The sequence below is a fragment of the Xyrauchen texanus genome, chromosome 13 (assembly GCF_025860055.1).
Source record: "Xyrauchen texanus isolate HMW12.3.18 chromosome 13, RBS_HiC_50CHRs, whole genome shotgun sequence".
Taxonomy (NCBI): domain Eukaryota; kingdom Metazoa; phylum Chordata; class Actinopteri; order Cypriniformes; family Catostomidae; genus Xyrauchen; species Xyrauchen texanus.
Genome location: NC_068288.1, coordinates 40,302,073 through 40,327,061, shown reverse-complemented (window position 1 = coordinate 40,327,061; position 24,989 = coordinate 40,302,073). Strand labels below are relative to the sequence as shown.

Sequence of the window (24,989 nt, the reverse complement as noted above, 5' to 3'; positions counted from 1 at the left end):
ATAAATGCTGTAAAAATGTATTGTTCATTGTTAATTAAAGATTACTAATGCATTTATTAATGTTAACAATAAGATCCTTGTTGTAAAATGTTGCTAATTAAAAGTATATAAAATGTGTATATTGTTGTGCATGACAATTGTGCCTGTGACCTGAAACAACAAACCTAGAAATTTTAAACCTATTATTACATAAATACTATGTGTTTTTCTGAAGTATTTACATATTTATATGGCCAACCATCTAGTATGAATGCAACCATCTATCTATCTATCTATCTATCTATCTATCTATCTATCTATCTATCTATCTATCTATCTATCTATCTATCTATCTATCTATCTATCTATCTATCTGTCTGTGTGTCTGTCTGTCTAATTATCTATCTATATATCTATCTAATCTCTGTCCTCTTTCTTACATTCTATTTTCTTGAAATATTATAAGTTTTTACCCTACTATGCTGTGAAATCTGCTCCTCGTCTCTATTTGTCCCAGAGGAAAGAGTGACCTGCCCCGCAGACACCAAAAATGTCACAGCCTGAATGTTGAAATGTCTTGCTCTCTCAATCTGTAACTCTCTCCCTCGTTCTCTGTTACAAGCGTAGCTCTGCTGTTCTATACAGAGTGCACTGAAGCATACTGTATTTCCCTTGTAGACATACAAGCCCACTCAATTCAGAATTCAATGCAGCCAGTATGCAAGCGAATATGGAAATCATTTTAAAGCTGAACAGTGATGGCAAGGAAACTCATTTAGAAATGCACAGTGGCCCCAAAATGTATTTGGACAGTAGACAATTAAGAATATAAAAATTAATTGCATTTGTTACGCATTAAGTCATAACTCTATTCAAAATAGAACAAAACCATCCATAACAATTAACAGGGATCTGATCAACAAGATCCCTGGAGTTCCCCGCTCTCACTCCCAAGGCTTCCAAAACACCAAAAACACTTTAAAGTGAAAAAAAAAGTGAATTTATTAAACATAAGTCAATAAGGAATAACATAAAGCTTCAGGAGGGATAAACAAATCTCAGAAAGAATCAATTTGCTTGGGTCATTTTTTTATATTACATCTAACAACCTGGTCCCAACATTTAGTATTTTATTTTTGGTATTTTTTTTTTTTTTTGTATATGCAAAGTCAGTTCCCCTCACAGTCCTTGCAGAGTAACTACAGGTGTTGTTCAGCACATTATGGACAAATATTTCTCAAATATTTTACTTTTGACCAGTATCTTATCATTTAAAACAACAAACTTTTTGGTGTGCAATGTTTTGCTTGAAAAATGTGTTTGTGTTTTCCATCTTTAAAATAAATGCCAATTATATTGATATTTAATATATATATTTTGAGACCACTGTAAATGTCAAATTACATCTATTTTGTACAAAGAAGTTAATTATACTAGTGTAAGTGTTGAAGTGCAAGCGTGTACTGTAAGCTTGTACAGTGAAATATACATTATGTTCTGGCAAACTATGTCTTACTGTCTTCATGATTCAGTTTTGTTTGGGGACATAGTTATTTATGATCAGCTTCAGCAGAGCATTCTTCCATCACCACACCAGTTACATCTGTAACTTTTTGACCTGCGCAGTATATCACTTCAAGCCTCGTTTCAGAAGAAAAGAGACCAGCTGTCATATTAGATCTGATAATCAGCTTTTGCAATGTGTTTTTTCACGCCTCCGTTATTCCAGCCTGCATTGCAGAATCTCTCCCTGCAGCTACTGACTAATAAATCAGAAAATGCTTGATTGCTGTGTACTAATATAGAAATTTAGGCAGAAGTGGAGAAAAATATTCAGTCTAATCAGTGAGAGATGATCTTATCGCTCTATGATATTATTGAGAGGTTTTAGCATTATATTAGGATAATAATGTACTTTGGTCTCTTAGAGATCAACCAATAGGAAAGAAAAAGAAAAACAGGAAATATCTTCTAAACAAGATCAAATGGAGAGAACATTTTCCCGTTTTATTTTCCTCAGGTTTTCAGAACAATAGAGACCAGCAATATCACCTGTCTTGACTAAAGTTTCAGAATATATTAAAACATCAATAGCCATAAACAAATTTACCAAGAATCCATACCACCAAAACAAGATATGCATGGATCTTGACTAGGATTTTAGGGTGAATATCATGAAAACATGTCACATTTTATACCAAAATTTTTACATTCTATATGAAAAAAATAATGTTTTGCATTGTGAAAAAAATTATAAAGAAAATTAAGAATATTACCCTCAAAATTTTAATTACCGTAATGCATCTAAACTACATTTTTGTAATTTCAATTAATCTCATTAAATTCTCATTAATGTAATACAAGTTTATTTTTTTACTAAATTACACTAAAAGATACTGTAGTACAGTTTTATACATTTTAATCAGAATAAATGAAAAAGGAAGTACAACAAAAACTATAAATACTTTACAATTCAAATTATATATCATAATTTTTTGAAAATAATGCCACAATGCATCAGATTTTATTTTTTAATGCAAAATATTTTCTTTTTGTAATATATTGATAAATATTTATTTGAAATGTATTTAAAATTCCTATTAGTCTCATCCATGTTTCATTAAAGAGTATAAAAGTATTTTATTTTTATTTTACAATAAAAAATACTGTAATACACTGTTTTAATACAAATCAGCATAGATGAAATACAACAAATATTACCATAATGTCAAAATATTTTACAATTCATATTATACAGTATACCATATTTTTCATGAAAATATATCACAATGCAAAAAAAATAATTCCACACCATTCCTTTAATAATATATCAATAATGTAAAAAATATTATTAAATTCTCATTCCTTTAATACAAGTATTTTTACTATATTAAGAAATAATGTACCCTGGAGTTGTAAGTTTGAATCCAGGGCATGCTGAGTGACTCCAGCCAGGTCTCCTAAGCAACCAAATTGGTCCAGTTGCTAGGGAGGGTAGAGTCACAGGGATAACCTCCTCATGGTTGCGATTTGTGGTTCTCACTGTCAATAGGGGCATGTGGTGAGTTGTGCAAGGATCGCGGAGATTAGCATGAGCCTCCCATGCTGTGAGTCTCCGCGGTGTCATGCACAGCGAGCCATGTGATAAAATGTGCAGATTGACGTTCTCAGAAGCTGAGGCAATTGAGACTTGTCCTCCACCACCCGGATTGAGGTGAGTAACTGCGCCACCACGAGGACCTACTAATTAGTGGGAATTGGGCATTCCAAATTGGGAGAAAAAGGGGATGATAATATATATATATATATATATATATATATATATATATATATATATATATATATATATATATATATATATATATATATATATATATATATATATATATATCTTTTATTTTATTTTATTTTTTATATACTGTAGTTCACTGTTTTATCAAATTTCATTCAGCATACATTGAAGGCAGTATGTATAAATACTTTGCAATTGAAATGATATATCATTATTTTTATGAAAATATTGTCAAAATGATTTTTTTACACAAAATATATTACTTCTATAATATATACTTTTTATAGAAGGTTTCCATAATTCTCATTAAATTATCATTACTGCAGTAAATATGACATCAATTAATACATACAAATAAAAGGCAATTACGTTTCAAATTAAAAACAGCATAAATTAAAGGGAGTACATACACCCACTATGATGTATAAATATTTTACAATTTATATTATATATCTTTTTTGCAAAAAAAACACACAAACATGTTTTGTGCTTAAGTAACTGTATATTACATCTAAAATATATTAATATATTAATAAATGTACTTTTTTTTTCTTTTGATTTTGGGGTGAAATATTACATAGACCCCCCACTCCCTCTCTCTCTTTTTCTCTCTCTTGTCCTCTCATGACTAACTAATGTGCGGTGGCAGTGTGGAGGTCCCTGTGGTGTTATTGGCTTGATCTGTGCTCTCTTAAGGGTATACTGAGAGTTTGCCTCTCCAAAGCAGCAGGAGACCCCCACTTCTCTTATACAGTGGGGCTAAAGAGGTTTGTTTACTGGGTAACACCTTGGCCTCACCTCCTAGAGCCACTGGGAGTTACTTTGTGATTAGTTCTGTGCTAGCCTGGAGCTGTGCAACCTGCATCGGGTAAAAAGCCACACTCTCTCCCCCACCACGGGGTGAGTGATTGGGGGGGCTCTTGTTGTAATCAATCACCCTTTCTTCCACCGACATACCGCTTGTACACATCCACCGGGAGAAGGATGAGCCCTCCTAACTTGTTGCTATCTTTGTCGCCGTGCCTGAAAAGCTGCATGGTTTTATTTAGAGCTGGCCTTTGGCTCGATAACAGGAGATTAATTGTCGCTGTTGCTTTGCTTTGTCCCCATTGAGTCTTTGTGGCTTTCACAACACAGAGGGGGAGGACACAAGCTCACCAGGATACATGCACTTAAACAAGTCTACACTGAGAAAAAATTACTTTGTGGTGAAGTTAGTACAGCTAATACAGCTGTTAATACAGTACATACTGTACTAGAAATTTAGTACATCCAACACAAAAACATTAAGCAAATTATATTTTTGTACTGAATTCATGTAGTAATAAAACTCTGCCTTAACAGTCAGCCTGATCATACAGTATGTAAACTGCATGACTGTTTTAACTCTATATACGAAACAATAACACTTTGGTAATCCTTCGAAATATCACGGCAGTTCCTAAGTGAAATGTCCACTGAGTGGTGCTTAACCTGTTGATATGCAATTCCCCCGCACCCAGTAGTGACATCACTCTGCTTACATTTAATATATAATATACTGTCAATAAATGTAATTAATGTTAACAAATTATACATCTTTTCAAAGGTCTAAGGGTTCAACATTGATATTCGATCTCTCTTTCACGATAGCAATGCTCCAGAAACAGCAATTTAGTTATTTGTGCCAGGAGTACAAATGAAAACATGCAATATCAAAATGGGACTTCATACCTTTGTTATGAAAACGCGATCGCCAGATGAATCCATTTCCCGACACAAAAACATCCAATAGCACTTTTTGTCCATAAAAGTGATAAGAAATATTGATATAGTCTCCATTGTTTACATGAGATCTCACTTGAAAGAATTACCCTTCGTCATTGTTCTTCAACAAACTGCAATCTGAGCAGCATTCATGTTGTAAAACTGTATATTATCATATATATTAGAGTCTTATAAACAAAACGAGCCTGTCTCCAAAGTCAATTTTTAAAAAGGCGGCATAGTTTTATTCATAATAGCCAAGCAGTGCAGTCAGATTTTGTGTTGACTCTAAAGGCGGAGCCTTAATTTTATTCTGTACGCTTCCAGCGATTTTACAGAGAAAAAAAGCTCACAGGAGCTTCATTTTTTGTTAGATCAACTTCAAATCTTGTGGCTTTGAGAACATTGTATTTCTGGGTTGTTTGGCACTTTTATTATTGTTTTTTTAGATTATAAAACATGTTCAGCACAAAATATTTCAATTACTATAAACTTCAGACTCTCTAACTTTAAAAAATAACAAAATATAATAATTCTGAAATTTGGAAAATAAAGCCCAAATTGTCTTACTCCAAAGTCTGTGTCCATACTCCAAAGGGTCCAATAAATACAACCATTTAAGTTCAGTTATGTCATTGTCATGGTTTGTGCTCAAAAAGGGGGTGCATATCAGCAGGTTAAAGCAAGCTTATAAGGTCAATGCTCTGTTAGATTTTAAATCAACAAAACCAACCTCCATACCATAAACTTTAAACCTAAACCTAACCAATAGCACAAATGTGACATTTAAAAACAAAAGCTGAAGTTGACTTTTGAAAAACAGAGTGCACCATTAAACAGATGCCTTAAACAAAACAAAAAATAGCCATGCAAACTGCTGCCTTCGTTGTTGTAAATTCTATGAGCACATCACTTTTTACAGTGTACGTGTTGTTTGATGTTGCCTTGGGTTCGGTTACTTAAACATTATTTATTTTCTCTCGTTGGCTCCTGTTCTGCCACTGTTTGCCAAGCTGCCCCTGTGGACAGGTCTCATTACTGAAATGTGTATTCACTTCTTCCACTTCTCGCCCAGGGTTTTATTTCTCTTTTATTTTGTCGCTTTCTGTTTTCAATGAGATTCCTGTGACAGGCTTGACACTAGCTCCTTTGGCGTCCCTGTTGGTCTAAGTAGGGTCCACTGACCTAACGTTGCCTTAGCATTAGGACAGGATATAACCTCAGAGAACTATATGCTTCACTCCATTCATACAGACTCTTACTTGTGGAAATAATGCATTTTGTTATGACTCATTTCTTATTAATGCATTTCATTATCACTAAAAAATGTCCTTTAACTCTTCAAGGAAATCTTTTTTGCTGAGATTTACATTTGGGCTTTGTTCACAGAGAAAAAAATGTGATTATTTGCCATACCCAAATCTATTTAGATGCACAGCCATAGTAAAAAACTGAAATACTTTAAATCAAATTTTAGTTGGATATGCATATCGATATGTGGTTTTAAAATAGTCGAAAAATTGTTTTGCATTGTTTTTACAATGCAACATGCCTGACCTCAAACACAAAGCCTGGGACAAATTATTGTTATCGCATTTTCATGCTTTTTTTTCACACATTTTTCTGAATCTGGACATAGTTGAGCCAAACCTGTCTGTCAAAGGACAAGTCATATAGGACAGGGGTTTTCAAACTGGGGTCCGAGGGAGGTCCAGGAAAATACTTAGAGAACAAAATCAGTCAAAAAAACATTTTAAAGGGAATTTTTGACATTATTTGAAATTATTGCTCTTTCATTCTGAAACCATGAGATTAATCATGATTATTTTATTCCATTGACATGTTGTATATATATATACATGCATATCATTTCATATATTATGAAAAAAAAAATACATGTCTTATTTGTAAAATATATTACTCTTTAAAGCTGCTTTGAAACTATATTTATTGCCAAAAGTGCTATCCAAATAAATTTGAGTTGAAATTAAAATATTTAAACCTCTTACATTACTGTAATATAAAAAAAGACAAATTAAATTTTAAATATAAAAATTGTATAATTAATGCTTTAGTACAATGGCACAATAAAAGCAAGATATTTTAATTTGGCAAACAACATGTCTTTATGTTTACTATTTTACTCACCCAGGGGGTCCCTTGCAAAGGGATCATCATATTTGAGGGGCCTTGGCATTAAAGCTTTTTTAATCTTGTTTTTGTTCATACCTCAATTTGTCGAAATGTTACGTTTCTGCATTTTGCCTTTGCAGGACAGATTAGAGGGCCAACATTCCAGGTTGTCCGCCACAACAATTCTGCACTTTAAAGAAGCAAGCTTGTATCTTTGCGGGGGGTTTTTTCAAGGTAAAGCTAATTGGAAAATTGATTCTTCACCAGGTCAGGCAGGTCTTATTGAAAATGAGCAACACACCTAGAACAATATAAGGCAATTGTTGCCCATGGATTCCAAGGGAAAAGGGCTTGAGAACAAGAGGTCAGGCTCAATTTAAAATAAATATATCACTCAAATGAGCAACCTGTCAGTTGAGTTGAGTTTCTGTTTCCTCTATTGTCTGCCCTTAAACATTAATGTGTATATGTTTGCATGTGACTCACCAATATGGCTGCGATGTGTTGAGGCCAAACTCAACTGACCCCAAAGAGACAGCAGACAGATGCCCAACAGCAGCAATCTCCTGCCCACACGCTGCAGTTCCCTCTCCCGCATCCTACAAACACACAAAAACAGATATCTTAACAATTAATATAGGGCATAATGACATATGGGACAAGTCACAGTCAGTAAACTCCTCATTTATCTTAAATATTCATACAAACACTTTACAATAAGTGTTGTGGCGGAACAATGGTTTGATTGATGGTATTAGATGGTAATATGGTATTTTGATACCATATTCAAATACTATTCTATTTACCTAAAGGAACTTTAAAAAATATGGTGGTATTTCTATATATATATATATATATATATATATATATATATATATAATGACATTACTGTTATGTTACCAGTATATTATTGTGGTAATATCATGTTTAGGATGGGAATATTCACATTTTAGTCTATTTATTTATTTCACAAATGTAATATTTACCAAAATATAATAAATATACCAAACAAAATATCTCAATTTTAAATGCAGATTTTATTATTAACATATTCATACAATTCTTCTGAATTATCTGCCTGTGACATACTTCAAAGAACACCATAGTTTTACCATTATGGCAGTATTATTATGGTTTTTCCAGTGTTCAGTAATGGCATCAAAAAGTCATGCCACGGTATTTTATCTTGGCATACACTTCAGTTTTGTTTGATTACCATATTTAAAAACTACTGTAATTAAACAACAGTGTAAGGTACTACAATAATACCATTGTATTACCGTAATGGTAGTGTCTAAAAAAATTAACATGGTATTGTCATGGTTTTTGCATGGTAATATTTTATGGTTGTACACTGATACATATTATTAAAAGGTAATATTCACATTTTAGTAGATTTTTGTAATACCACAGTATTTTGACATTTACTACAGTATTGTTTGATTATCATATTCAACCCATTCTTCTGAATTGTCTTCCTGTATAGTACTTCAAAGAGTACCGTGATTTTACCATTATGGCAGTATTTTCATGGTTTTCGTATGGTATATTTTTATGGTACTGTTCTGAAGGGGTATGTTTTGCATTTTACCAAACAAAAACTCTCACAATTACCCTAATTACCTGAAACACCCAGAAAAATACCCCATTTCCCAAAATCAAATACCAAAATACAATTACTAGTTAAGTAAATGACTTCTAAGTACAACACCACCCATAAATCCTCAAAATGTGCGGTCATTAAGAATGCATCAGACAGGAGTGCAAGCAGCCATTAATTTTCTCAAATATCAGCCATCCTTCAAACGTGTTAGCGAGTGACACAATCTCAATCTTTGGCGGTGGTCCGCTCTTGCCGGGAAAACACAGTAATCTTGATATAATATCAGAGGCTGCTGGCCAGCAATTCCCTCTCTGTCTTTGTGAGGGGTCCGGAGAGACCACAACACACAAAAGCAATCAGACACTCATCGTGCCGGCAAGCCAAGCTTGTGTTCCACTCATGAGTGGGTGTTAGAGGGGCAACAGCAGTATCACAGCCATCTTTTCAAGTCTTTTACCAGCATCTTTTCTCAAATTACAGCAAAAAAGGGCTTCATGTGAGGGCTGTGAGGCTGCTTGTTTGGCAGGGATTCTAAAGCTTTTCTGCATATGCTCAGGAGTTAAATACTCGGGAGACTCTACTGTCCTTCATTACGCTACACAAAAAGAACATTCTGTTGGGTTTTTGTCTGCAGCAAAAGCATTAACCCAATTTGAGGTTTTGATTTGAATCAGAAGTATTTGAAAAGAGAAAAAGCTTTCAGTTGGTCTTTGCGAGGCAGAAAGTGAAACATGTATATGGACACACTCTAGATTTAAAAGATATTAGTTAAACTAAATGTGTTACATTGTCAAAGACTAATGTAAGTGACGGCCTTGTAATAGTCACAGCCATGATGCTAAAGGTGTAACTTGTAGGTGGTCATGCCAGCAATATTTGAGACATGGGTTCTGGTTCCATGGAAACGAGGAAGAATGTGTGTTCACATAAACAATGGTGAGCGCAATTCAGAGGTTGCATTTCCATTCTAAGAGTTAATAAAATATGCATTCCTGTTGTTGCATTAAATCATTTACAACTAAAAAAACTGTCTTTTGGAGGCACCCTGTGGACAATTCACCCGGAAACTGGTCAACAACACTTCCAGCTATGGCCACAGGGGGCAGTGATTTGAATTTTGATAAGCACAGACTGATTTCAGCAGCAGAACTTTTGGCCTCATGTTGTCAAATTCACAGTCTCTCCTACAGTCATTGTAACCCCTGATATTTCTGGAAATTTTAAAACTGATTTCCAGGCCCGGACAATTCATACACATTTATGTATTGAATGTAAATTTTCCTAGTTAAGCTCTGTTCTACATTATTTCATTGGCTAGAGATTTCTAGCAATACAATTATTATAAAACATCCTAATCAAATAATCACGGGTGCCTGGAAAAGTTGTGGAAAATTAGGAACTTTCAGCAACAGCTGCAGATGGGATTGTAATGACGTTCAGTCAATCTATTGCGTATGCGCAACTTTAACTGGTTACTTCCTGACATTGTACTGTAACTGTTTACTACAGGAAAATAATTTTCCACAGTCAATACTACATGACAGATTAGGTAAGTAAATGTTATGTTTTACAAGAGTTTTCTAAGAGCACAGTAAGTAACCTTAACATCCTCCTAAAACTCATATAAATGTATTAGCCACAGTTGGTTAGTTGCTAGGGTGTTCAGGGTGGCTTCTAGGGCCTTAAAAGCCCAAGTTAAAAGAGCCCACCGACAAGTTTCTATAATATTCTGGTCTCCAGATATGGTTCGCCAAGCGAAAACCTTAAGTGTTATCAAGCACCACTGATAAATGGCTAAATACGGTCTTTCTTACACTCAATTAGAAAATTACACAATTATCCTTGCTTATTATCAACAAATGGCTGACATCAGCTGAGCTAGTAGTATCGTTCCTCAACCCAGCCTTTTTTTCATTTTATCTCTCTCCTTTTCATGCCCCACAAGCACAATTAGCCTCTCTGGCCGCAATAACCGCGCAAAGCCAAAGGGGTGCACAAGCATATGAGGTCATTGACAAGTCACTGCCATTGAGGCAGTAACAACACACGCACTGTAAATAGCTGACGTTGCCCTGCATGTACCCAAAGGGCTTGCACGTATCGATTAAAAAGAGACATGGGTAAATAGGAGCCAAAGAGGTCAGGTGTTTTTTTTTTCAAACAAACCAAAGCATGTAACAGAGCTTGCCTGAGTGGACACTTATTTGGTTTAAGGGCAGAACAAACCTTCCATGGTGTTTTTTTGTGTGTGTGTGTGTGTGTGTGTGTGTGTGTGTGTGTGTGTGTGTGTGTGTGTGTGTGTGTGTGTGTGTGTGTGTGTGTGTGTGTGTGTGTGTGTGTGTGTGTGAGCGTGTATTTATCACTTTGTGGGGACCAAATGTCCCCATAAGGATAGTAAAACCCGGAATTTTTGACCTTGTGGGGACATTTTGTCGGTCCCCATGAGGAAAACTGCTTATAAATCATACTAAATTATGTTTTTTGAAAATGTAAAAATGCAGAAAGTTTTCTGTGAGGGTTAGCTTTAGGGGTAGGGTTAGGTTTAGGGGATAGAATATAAAGTTTGTACAGTATAAAAACCATTATGTCTATGGAAAGTCCCCATAAAACATGGAAACACTATGTGTGTGTGTGTGTGTGTGTGTGTGTGTGTGTGTGTGTGTGTGTGTGTGTGTGTGTGTGTGTTTTAAAAAACAAATGACATTGCCTTTGACAAGCTTTCACATCGTCTGAGTTTTAAATGAAATGAGGTAAGCATATTTGGTTGGTCTAATGCAGTGTTCCATTTAAAGTCGGATGTGGGAAATTCCAACTAAATTTCACCAATCTCAAACAAAAAGGCATTCCATTGTCGATGCACAGAAGGTGATGTATAAGCAAACAAAACTGCTATTCTCCCGCCAGCTTAGTAGTTCTCTGATTGTCACCAGAGATGTATCCTAGCAACCAAACTCATAGATGATGCTGCAGTAGAAGCATTATTTTGTACAGGTGTACGATTACCAAAAGACAGTATAATTGACCATATTTTGAATACCGACTCTGACTCTAAGTTTCTTAGGAACCTTAACTCACTGATGAATATCATTTTATGAAAGTGAATGTGTATCATTAACTTTTTACATCTACCAGCATGCAGACATATTTGCATGATGTCATGCACCTGCATCTCAATTTTTTGGAAGAATTTGGAAGTTGGAAGCCTCAAGAATTCAAGAGTCATTCAATTGAACTTTTCCAAGTAGGAAGGTCAAGGTTTGCCCATACTGCACATATTTTATTCCATGCATACAAACAATTTGCATACTGTGCACTGTATACATACAATATACTTCATAAAGAGTAAGAGTAATACAATCAGAGTTGAAGTCTGACTTCAAGGTGCATTTAATTGCACTTTTCCTAGTAGGAATTTTGACTTTCTGAGCTGAATAGAATGCAGCATAAAAGTCATACCTTTTCGTTTCGGTTAAGTCATCATAAAATATGTTACGATTTCACCATCTCGTACAAATTATTATGAGTTGAGATAAACTGAAAACTGCTATTTATATTTATTTTGCTGTACTAATACTGTATGCACTCAAATGGTACTGTATACTGCATACAGTGCAATGTGTTTGTCACAGTCACATTGATGAGGTCACAACAATGTTTTCTCCTTTTTGAAATTGTGGAATGATGACTACTGTTTCACTTACTCATTTTAACAAATAGCAGATAGTATACAGTGTATACTGTGCAGTATTTAGTACAAAGTAAGCTAGTCTTCTATTCCAAACATGTTCCAAACATGCCCTTGTTTTTCCTTTGTTGTGGCAGTAGCCCCTAAAATTCTTAGCAACCTTAGAGACAGTATGACTCATTTCCAAATCACATAAACACATACACCAGAGGGAGGAAAGAGCAAACAAGCTTTATTAAGCAGCTTCTCCCAAGACTGATAATCTCTCTGCATTATGTGTAAAACTCTATACACCTCAGGGATGCCGACAACAGCGACGGATTGACGGTGTTTAAGACAAAAATGAAGGCGTTTATGAAGCATTCAAAAAACAGGCATTAAGAGCGAAAGAGCACTTGGCAAACGCAATAAAGTGAGTCAGAAAATAAGGAACTCTCTCCTCCACCTGTTTTCCCCGAGAACAGCGAATCACTTTCAAACGAGCAATCAAGCCCACCACGGCTGTCTAATTAGTCCCTTTGGAATGCCCCTCGTACAGATGGCAACATGTCTGACATATTTATTTTCGTCCTTCTCGTCAAATCTCTCCTATCTCGGGTTCACTTTCTCACACACTTTGTAACGGAGGCGGGAATTGGATTTTATCTCACAGATGTAGAATCAAGCAGGCTCTTCGGGCTTGTTTGACCTTCTAGCATCCATGTAAGCGTGCGTATATGTATTAACTAAAAAGTGAAAAGAAAAATACAGAGGTGCCCAGGCACACTTCCTTGTGGGGTTTGAAGTAACTAGGCACACAGGACTCGCATCTGCCGGCACGCCAACTGCACAAGTGCAACTTAAGATCTAGACATCTGTTGGGCGAAGTGGGGAATCAAAGTTGGAGAAGCGGGAGAGGAGGTTTGAGAGATGGAAGGATGAAAAAGGGAGAGGTATACAGGCCTCAGGTGTAGTTACGGGACCACAGCTCCATTGATGTCTTGACAAGCGACAGCCAGGAGGAAAAAACAGTATGTGCAGCAAGATTTTTTCCTCTGAGACTTCAGAGGATTTCAACAACAAATCATCTTCAAACACTAGCCATGCATTCAAATATACATATTTGCATATATACATGTTGTTCTTCATCATATTCAATACTATGAAAGTACAGTAATTTTAGGTGATGTGCTAGTGGTGCTTGCTAAGGCAAGACTTTTGCTCATACAAAGTGTTAGGGATTTGAACAAACCCTCTAACACCAACTTTGTCATGTACAGTAGTCTCATAATGTTTGCTGCATATTTGAATGATACCTTAAATCGAGCAGCTTTTTGAGGAAAGGTGCAAAATTGCTTTTCTAAGCAATCAAACTTATGATGTTCGCCTGGCTAACGAAAAAAAAAGGGCAACAAAACCCCATTAAATTACACTGAAGGAGGGACCAGAATGTCATAGAGACTTGGGGTAGTGAGTGACAACCAAAAACACCCTCGCAAACACATAGCAACATGCTAACAACCACCCAGAACACCCTATCTACCATACAGCATTGCGATGGCAACCACCCACAACATCTTGCCATTGTGGTGGCTAGTTTATCACAGGAAAGCACCACTTACATTTTCTTCAACAAATGTAAATATCTAGTTTTCATTAGGAAACTAAATGAAACAAATAATAAAACAAATAATCTATTTACCCATTGAATGCTGTCAGACAGTCTTGTTTCCTTTAGCTCAAAAATGCGACCCATTTTGTGATCAGAAACTATATCAGAATGTGGTTGTCTTGAAAATAATCAGACAACATATGGTGGAGCAGGCTAACAGAATGCTTTGTTTGAGACATGACATTGTCAAACACATCAAAAACAAGTCTTTGGTTCAGTCACTCTGAAAACTTCTGATATCAGCCAATATGGCACCTTCAAAACTCATGTATTTGATGTTAGTCAATATGAGTTTTTAAACATGAATCTGTCGCATTCATGTTCAGACCAGTGAGTGAATTATACAATGACTTTCAGGGAGGTCGACTTTTAAAAGTAAGTTCCTTAATTGTGAGGATTCAATCAGTTGAGGTAATCTTGGGCAACCGACCAAAATGGTCTTTTTGTGTTCCTATAAATCTATAAAATTATGATAGTCCTTAAATAATTTTTAAACACAATACTAACGTTTTTGTGATTTACAAATTTTTATAAGTAAATCTACAATAAAGTGATCCATTTTGAATGTCCTTAAGATTCAGTGTCGTGTTGCGTGTAATACTGATTCTAGCAAAGTTGTTGCTATGGTTACATTTGTTTGCAAGCACTTATCAGAATCAGAATGAGCTTTATTGCCGTGTTCTCACGTACACAATTTTTTTTGGTGACAGGAGAAACGAGTGCAGACAGAATATAAAACATGGTAGGACTATAAATAGACACAAATAATTGGACATATAACAGAATGTATATGTGCAAGTGGTGATGTATGTGCAATGTAGTGGTATTTACAGTTATTTAATAAAATATGTGAATTTAAATATGTACATGAGATATTTATTTAAATTATTGCACTATGGGGGAGCCCTGAAGGCATTTTAATTGTTCATGAGGAAAATTGCCTGAGGGTAAAAACTGTTCTTGTGCCTGGATGTCCTGGCGCTCAGTGCTCTGTAGCGCCGGCCAGAGGGCAGCAGTTCAAAGAGGGATTTGGCAGGGTGTGTAGGGTCCAGAGTGATTCTACCTGCACATTTCCTCTCTCTGGAGATGTACAGATTTTAGAGGGTGGGCAGGGGGAACCAATAATCCTCTCAGTAGTCCTGACTGTCCATTGTAGTTTCCTTCTGTCTGATTTGGTGGCTGAACCAAACCAGATAGTTATAGATGTATACAGGACAGACTCAATCACAGTAGAACTGTGTCAGCAGCTCTAGTGCCAGGTTGAGCGGCAGATGAAAATCCACACTTTAACTTTTAAACCAACTTGTTATTTAAATGACCACTGGGAAAGCACAGTCAATAAAAACATCATTTATCACAAATTTTACAGTTACAGTACCAGGTTTTTTTTAAAATACCATGGTATTGCAATAATAATGGTAGTGTCTAAAAACTGGCATTATCATGGTCTAACTAAGATTACCCAATAGCTAGCACGGCCTACTGAAGGTAATGTCATCTGAAATGAAAAGTAATTTGATATGCAAAGTAACCATGTACATTTTGATGAAAGATTGCAAAGACCTTTTCTTTTTCTTTTGGAATAATTTGCAATGATGTATTGTGCATAAGACCAGAAAAGAGCATTTAAATGATAATTGTGTCAATTTAGATTTCATGTTTTACTTTAAAGTACCATGGTATGTATTGTAGGAAATATTCCAATTTTACCCCATTCCCCAAACAAAAAAATGTAAATGCTATATGTCTTCCTGACACAATTTACTCTAAATTTGGAGAAAAGAGAATACTATATAGACACAAGAAAGAGAATTTTGCACGATTACACCACTGTTTGAATTGGAGAGTAGTACATCATTGTCCCACCAGCTACATGAAACGGTTGTTACAAATCCGGGGGAAGCAAGCCGGGGAATTATTGCATATTTTCATCTGTTGTATAAGTAAAGTGCCGCATTGATTCCATACATCTCACTGAGTCTAGAATACAGAGGCATTTCTTCTCTGATTAGCTAGGTTAACTTTCCACTTTGTGGCACAGTGGAAACCCTTCACATATACTCTTGTACTCTTCATTTCCAACTGAATGATTCTGCAACAACACTCACTGAGCCACTGGCAACCCTTTTCTTTCTTAGTATCCCTGTAATTGTCTGTTGCAACAGCGAATGGAATGAAAGAGAATGTGAGAAGTAAGGGGTGATTTCAATGCAGTTGGCATGCAGAGGTGAAACAAAAGATACATTTGCCTCCAGTTGTGTGTCACTTCATTCACATGAGCTAATACAGTATCACTTAGCCTGGTCTATCTACATATATAGACATCCACCATTGTGAGACATATCCCCACTTGTGTTCAAATGAATCATACACACTGTGAGCACATGAAATAATCTTGTGATCAGTTGAATGCCACTTTGGTGAATAAAAGTATCAATTATTTCCATAAGAGCAAAATCTGTACATTATTCCAAACTTTTGGCCACCAGTGTATTTTTGGATAATTCAGTGTATTTAATTATTTACAAGTAAAAGGTACTTTTCAATTTATCATACTTTTTATAATAGGCACCAAAGGATGGATGGATTGATGGATGGATGGATGGATGGATGGATGGATGGATGGATGGATGGATGGATGGATGGATGGATGGCATTTTCAAAAAGCAAAGCAATCAGTATGCAACCCTGACTGCATTTAACTGTGTTTTTGATCATAAAATTTGATTTTAGCTCTTTTAAAATGCTTCCTAATTTACCTGTTTGCAAACTAGCAGCACTTTTTTCCATCAAAGCCCAACCACTGTCCTCCACAGCATGAGAATGCACTCAAGCAGATGATTGCTAGATGCTAATGCTAGAGCACAAGGGGGAAATCTGACACACATTGAGCGCAATGCAGGCCAGAGCAGACCTTAATGCAATCAAAAGCATACTGAGTGGATCCTCAGGCTTCCCCTGCGCTTTCAAGCTGACACTGTCTTTCTGAGCAGAAAATGATGCCTCTGTTATTGTCAGTCATAAAAAAATACTCCAAAATGTAAACCCTGGAGTCTGAAACTAAGCTCTAATTCTGATGACAGAACCATCGGATATTGGCATGAGCTGGAGTTAAGAGCTGAAATAAATACCTGATTGGAGGCAAGAAACTCTAGATTTAAGACTAAACTTAAACTAAGTTTTTGTGTTTGCCAACTGTGGTTTGGTGAATTGCATTCTAGCTAGTTTGTTAATGCAAGGTTAAAATGAGTTAACATATTGGCATTTTAACATATAATTGTAAATTCAAATGTTGCTCACATATTTGCATTGTTCCTTAACATATATGGATTATTACTAGAGAGTTAATTTACTCATTCTTTACCAATTAAAGGTGCTGTATGTATATATTTATTTTAAATGGCCCCGTGAAATGTCTCGACACATGTATCACAAAATTAGGTGTACTGAAATATATATAAGCATTTCCATTTTCCACAAAGCCAGGTTATACCATATTGTTGTTTTCACATCTGTTTGTATCTACAATAGACCTTATTCACAGTAGTACCTTATTTGATTTTTGATGTGAATGAAAACAAGTCTGTGAGAAATAGACTTATAGTCTATGCAATGGCATGCACTGTATAAAGTGAAACATATATTTTTTTCAATGTTTCATCAGCGGAACAATCCAAAACACTTTGAACAACAGTACAAGTCATTGAAGAGACTGTAAGTCTCTCCCTCATAGCCTCGTTATCATTCCTGTCAAAAATAAATGTAAATTAAGTCCAATTAGAAGGCTTTATTAACTAATGGCCAATATCTGGCCATTTAGAGATTATGGACATCAGAGTAATGGAAGTGATCGTTTAATGTTTCAGTTGCACAATATATTGACAAGAAAGTCAATACTGTGCAAAATAAATGTTTAAAATGTACAGTTTCATGTGTGTCTCATTTGTTATTATAAATTAAGCAATTATTATGCTATGTTAGGAAAGTCAGTCAAAGCTAAAGGGCATTTAGCTCTGCAACCCGCTGATTCTATTCACAAGCATGGTCTTGAGTGCCTTGTTGCTTTTATAGTTTATACTACAATGGTTAATACAAAATACAAATATTACAGTCATCATTTTTCTTGCATTTTTTCCCTTTCATTTTGTTTAGCAATTTCTTTAAAGGAATATTCCAGGTTCAATACGAGTTAAGATCAGTTAATAGCAATTGTGGCATAGTGTTGATTTCAACCCAAAAATGTTTTTAAAAATAATTATGTCTTAGTTACAGTAAATGTGCTGTGCTAAAACATGAGTTTAAACTTTGCTGATTACGAGCGGCTTTAAAAGGAAATGACCGTCTGGTCGGAAAATTTGAAAAAGCAGATATATACACAAGCATGAGTACTTCATGGATCTCAAAATCAGCATGCAGGGGCACTTATGAGAAACATGAACACCTGCAGCTCAGGTTAATAAAGGTAATCCAATTAACAATGGAAAATTCTGCTCAAAATTTTGCTTTTGTGCTTAGATTAAATTTCAGCTGCATCTAGGAGAAATAGTGCACCATTTAGGGCACTTTCTTTGTCTTTTCTGACTTTGTTGCGCTTTAATATCAAGCAGTAGTGATTGACATTTCACTATCATGTATGTGGTCATGAACCAGAAAGCCTCCCCTTCAAATCTGATCACAAGTGGTCAAAGGAGATGCATTTAACAGACCAGGGGTGCGTTTCCCAAAAGCATCCTTAGCCAACTGTGGTCGTAAGTTCCATCGTTACCAGCAAAGTTAAAAAAACAAAGTTGTTCCCGAAACTGTAGCTCCAATGAAAATTTCCTTGTTAGTTTGCAGTTTGGACATCATTTGACTTCATTCAGTCAAGACTTTTTACATGCATTAAAAAAATACTTATTCTGGGTAATTCAGAAAGTAGCGTTGAAATGTAATTTAAACATGAATGCTGTTGTTTAAGGGATTAAAGGCTGTTAAGAGAAAGCACTTTAACACTAGCGGTTTCTGTTAGAGAAAACGGCTTCAGTGTCTCTCTCTCTCTCTCTCTCTCTCTCTCTCTCTCTCTCTCTCTCTCTTTTATTCTTTTCATGAAAATGCATTATTTATACCAATCAAATACAATTCATTTGAAATTTCCTTTACATTTCCATGATCAGAAAGGAGCAGATGGAAGAATAATATTCTTATATTTATCTGCCCCCTTTATAGACATCAATAGAAGATGGCATTAACATTGTTCCCTCCACCATCACCAAAAATGTATTAACATACATAATAGATATCATTAGCACTGTTCCCTCCACCATCACCCAATCTCCAACATATCTGATATTTATTTAAACTTTTATACATTGACCACATAGTCCAATTCAAAATTCAATTTGATATAATTCAAGTTGTTTCTTTTTATAATTCTTTTTAAATTCCAAAATATTTTTACAACTTTTTAAGTCTTTCCTTAGAAGATTCCATGCTTTTACTCCAGCAACAGACAAACACATTTGTTTCAGGTTTGTTCGTGCTATTAGATGTTTAAAGTCATACTGGTCACGTCTCTTTTGTAAGTCATGTGGAAGAGCTTTGCTTCTAGCTTTAAACATCACTAATAAAGTTTGTAATTCTACAATGTCTTTAAGTTTTAACAAACCTGACCTAATAAAGAGTGGATTTGTGTGATCTCTATATCCTGCTTTGAAAATAATGCTAATGGCTCTTTTCTGTAAAATAAATAAAGGCATAATGTTACTATGATATGTATTTCCCCATATTTCTACACAATAGTTTAAATAAGGCAAAATCATTGAACAATATAACATTTTCATTGTATTATACGGTAAGCTGTATTTAACCTTATTCAAAATAAAAAGGCTTTTTGCCATCTTATTTTTAACATGCAATATATGACTTTTCCACGTCAATTTTTCATCTAAGCTGACTCCTAAAAATCTAATTTCATACACCTTCTCAATATTTACATTATTTATAGATAAGCTGACTTCCTCTTTTCTTTTATTGTTGAATATCATAAACTTCGTCTTATTCAAATTTAAAGATAATTTATTTACATCAAACCATAATTTTAGTTTAACCATTTCATCTTCAATATTATTAGCTAACGTTTTCAAGTCATTCCCTGAACTGTATATATTTGTATCATCTGCAAATAATACATAGTGTAATTTTTTTGAAACCTCACAAATCTCATTTATATATAAAATAAAAAGTTTAGGTCCTAAAATTGAACCTTGTGGAAGTCCACATTCAATATTCATACATTCTGACCTATGACCATCAAACTCAACATATTGTTGTCGTTGTTGTAAATAGCTGGTTAACCAATCCAGTACAACTCCTCTAATGCCATAATGTATATAATTTAGAAATAAGAATTTGATGATCTATAGTGTCAAATGCCTTCTTCAAATCAATGAACACTCCTATTGTGTATTTATTTCTGTCTATTACGTGTTGTTATGTCTTCAATAATTTTCGCGATAGCCAAGCCTGTAGACCTGTTTGACCTAAATCCGTACTGATTTTCATTTAATAATTCATGTTTTTCAATAAAGTTTTCTAATTTATTAACAAAGAGTTTTTCAAGCACTTTGGAAAATTGAGATAGGAGAGATACTGGTCTATAGTTATTAAAATTATGTTTATCATAAATTTATAAAAGAATAATTAATTATATAATGTAATGGTTTAATAATGCAATCAATTGTGGTTTTTATTATTTTCATGTCAATACCATTACTATCCGTTGAGGTCTTATTTTTTAGCTTCCGAACCACAGATAATATTTCATTTTCAGTCACTTCACCTAGATACATTGACTGCATGATCCTATTTTCCCTTTTCCAGACTCCCCCAAACTGATCATTAGATATTGGTATTTCGTTTGCTAAGCTAGATCCTACATTTACAAAGAATTGATTTAGTTCATGGACCATTTCATCTTTTTTATCTATTACCCTATTATCCTTTTCAAAATATTTAGGTAGTTCCGTTCAGTCCAGTCTTATTCCCAATTACCTTATTCAGAATATTCAATGTAGCCTTTAAATTATTTTTATTTTCATGTAACATTCGATTATAATAGTCCTTTTTTGATTGTCTCAATATATCAGTCAACTTATTTTTGTATTTCTTATAACGTTTTTCTGCATTTTCTGTTCTTGATTTGATAAACTCCTTATAAAGTCTATTTTTCTTTTTAGAGGCATTTTTTAATCCGTTTGTTATCCGAGGTTTACTATTTTGCCTTTGTTTAGATCTGCATAGGATCTCAGGACAATGCTTATTATACAATGTGAGATAACATTTAAGAAAAGAATTATAGGCATTATTCACATCATCTGTGTACACCTCTTTCCACTCTTGATTAATTAAATCATTCCTAAACTTATTAATATGATCAGCACTCCTTTTTCTTTTATATATTTGATGGTATACTGTTTTTTTTAGGCAACTTATAGTCAATTATTGCAAATATAGGCAGATGGTCACTTATATCATTTATTACCAACCCACTAATAATATGATTATCCAAAACATTTGTAAATATATTATCTATTAAAGTTGCACTAGTTGTGGTTATTCTGCTAGGCTTCGTTATTAATGGATACAACCCGTTTTTATATATTGTCTCAAAAGAGTTTTGTATATGTGAATCTACCTTTAGAAGATCAATATTATAATCTCCACAAATTACAATATTTCATTTGTTATTTTAACCTTGAATCATTTCTTCTAATTTATCTTTAAAGATTTCCATTTTTGATTCTGGTTTTCTATATACACATGCAACAACAATATTCTTATTTTGTTCTAATTCTATTTCTACAGCCACACTTTCCATTATATCATTAATGGCTGTTGTCATGCATTTAACTGGTCTACATTAAAGTCATTATAGACATAGAGGGCCACTCCCCCTCCAGTCCTATTAGCTCTGTTGGTAACATATAAATCATAATCCTGTAATTTCAGATTACCCTCCTTGTCTTTCTTTATCCATGTTTCAGATAAAGCAATTAACTTAAATCTTCAAAGTGTCTCCAAGAAATGTTTGATTTCAGAAAAATGTTTCGATAAACTTCTACAATTGAAATGAATAAAAGAAAATGCCTGTTCTATTTGTACCTCCTCAAATTGTTCTTCAGTGTAATACTGACAAGAATTCCTAATATTATTAAACAAATTAATCTCTGGATCCACATTATTTTCAAAATCATATGTATCACGTTCTATATCATCAACACTTGAAGCAAAGGCTTCAGTCTTATATGAAAGAGTCATGAGTTATTTCTAAAAGATCCAATAATCAAGCCGAAAGAAAAAAAAAAAAAAAACTTACTCACTATTGTCATTTGTACAAATCCAAGTCCTTCATTTTTCTCACCATCATCACCTTAACTTGGTCTGGAGGTCCATTCGTCCGAACGAAAACTTTTCCATTCCTGGTCCAGGTTGATTGAATTTTGTTTTCCTTTTCAGGGTACGGCTGATCCATGCAATTTCTGCATTTTTTTTTGTCAAGTGCTCATTTATATACACTCCGGTGCCTTTAAGTTTCTTAGCTTCCTTCAGGATTTCCACCTTGTGCCTTCTGCTTGCAATCTTGACAATTATTTTAGGTTTATTTTTTTTTTTGTCCTTACTTGGAAGAATGTAACATGCTGAAATTTGCTGTTTATCCAGAGGAATGATTTTACTCTTCATGAAGTGCACCACTTGTTGCTCCAGGGTTTCCAGCTCCTCAGATGGTGCATCCTCACCTTGTTGATAACCAGATAGGCCTGTAGCCCGGGCGTAACTTTTATGCCTAGTCTCTAGACCGCTGATTACAAGATCATCAGCTCTGGAATATTGTTCCAAGTCATCCACCCTTTGTTCCAGGACTTCAATACGTTCATCCTTCTGTTGGATAATAGTTTTTAGTTGCCTGATCTCCTCCATAAGGCCTGTCAGTTTTCTTTGTTGCTCCACCACTTCACTTATTTCCCTTGACATAAAATTCAGGGAATTTTTTATTTCCGCCATTTCAGCTACTATTTTAGCAGTAGTGGCCTTTGTACTCCAAGCAGTCTTGACTTTTGTTGGATGTCAGTGCCATTTTTGTGACCATGTTAAAGAACAAGTGTCGTTTTTGGCTGCGCTTCAAATGGGATAAATCAGCCACCGAAGGGCACGTCATATGGAGAACAAGTATAATAGATAGCTTCAAACTGAATTTTCAATACAAATGGCTTAAAAAAGTGAATTCCAAATGACTGTTATTTTGAAGCCCCACATCTTTCAGCCCTCCACTGGTCTCACAATGGATGGTAACGATGGATGTGCGACATAGTTACCACGGTTTCAGGAAACAGTCGTGACTAGCTAGTTAATTTCTTTAACGATGCATCGTACTATGGTGGTTAGGGGCAGTGGTTGTCAGGGACAGTGGTGGCTCAGCGGTTAAGGCTTTGGGTTACTGACCACAAGGTCGGGGGTTTAAGCCCCAGCACTGCCAAGATGCCACTGTTGGGCCCTTGAGCAAGGCACTTGACCCTATCTTCCCTACCCTATCCCTATCTTCTCCATGGGTGCCATATCATGAAATTTCACTGTATATATGCAAAATATTTATGCATAATGTGTGACCAAAATAAAGGCTTCTAAGAGGCTTCTCATTGTTCAGACGCACCCCAGGTGTAAACAGCAATGTGTCTCACCTGAACACATGTGATCGGATCACCCAAGATGCATCTTAATACCAGATGTAAACAGGGTCTAAAATACACATATTGCTACAAGGCTATTATACATTAATTTAGTGTAATAAACTGGCTTACTAGCCTTATCTTTGTAAAGTTATATCCAATATTATAATATATCCAATATTACAACAAACTATGTAATATCGGTATTAGTTGTAATTTCACACAGATTAGTAAGCCATTTTATCACACTAAAATAAACTATAATGTTTAAATCATGTGGCTTTACTTTTGAAACAACGTTACCTTCCATTTTGAGTGCCTTACAGTAACTTATTTTTTAATCAAGGGTTGAGTCTAAATTATTTTTGTGGTAGTTAACATTCTGTCACAAATGCTGTTGATAGAGACTAAATTGTAAGTGCTATCCCACCAATTAGTTTGCAACATGTGCCACCCTGCTCTTATGATATTGGCTGAACACTAACCAGATATTGTAATACAACAGTAACCACTATGTGGTTAATAATGGGTTGAAATCAGTAAAGCAAAGCTTATGAGAAGCAAAAGAGGCATACACAAACCACAAACTGTAGATAGAGTTAGTGTTGTCAAAAATACCGGTACCCCGGTACCAAGTCGGTACTCAAACAAAACATTATTTACGATACCAGAATTTCTGAAGGTACCTTAAAAAATTTCTGACTAAAGGAGGAAACACATCAAACTTAATAAAGCACATGAAAGACAGACACCCGGATTTATTTAAGCAAATAAAGCAGGTGAGTTTACATTTTCACAGTTTATTTTATGTAGATCCCAAAGTATTAGTGAATGATTTAAAAAAAAGTACATTCAGAAGCATGTACCGTTGTGGAATAAGCGGAGGCGGAGCTCTTTAAAGGAAACATCCCGGCGTTACATCTTAAATGCAGTCAAATTGAATGCGTTATAGCTTTATTAAAGTTCAAATAATACAGAAACAGATCATGTTAATAACTATAAACTCAGAAACTGGCATTTCTCTGTGTGGTCAGCGCCTCTTCTATGAGTTGCGCGAATGTCCCAATCTAAGGGTGAGAGATTGAAACTGCACCCGGCTGAGAGAGACTCTGCCTCGGGGACACTCATCTCTCGAGCGTGCACGCTAAATGCAGCTACATTAGAACGCGATTGCTCGCGACTTATTTAATCATAATATC

The 24,989-nt window shown here is 34.9% G+C and overlaps 1 protein-coding gene across 1 annotated transcript in view; it reads right to left on the bottom strand.

Annotated features, from left to right (window-relative positions):
• Positions 1–24,989, bottom strand: part of LOC127654242 (chemokine-like protein TAFA-2) — a 133,378-nt gene that overhangs the window by 43,351 nt on the left and 65,038 nt on the right. Inside the window, exon 2 of the mRNA XM_052141351.1 lies at positions 7,637–7,749. Coding sequence (XP_051997311.1) covers positions 7,637–7,748 — 112 coding nt within the window. The 5' untranslated portion in view covers position 7,749. The remainder of the gene's footprint in view (positions 1–7,636; positions 7,750–24,989) is intronic.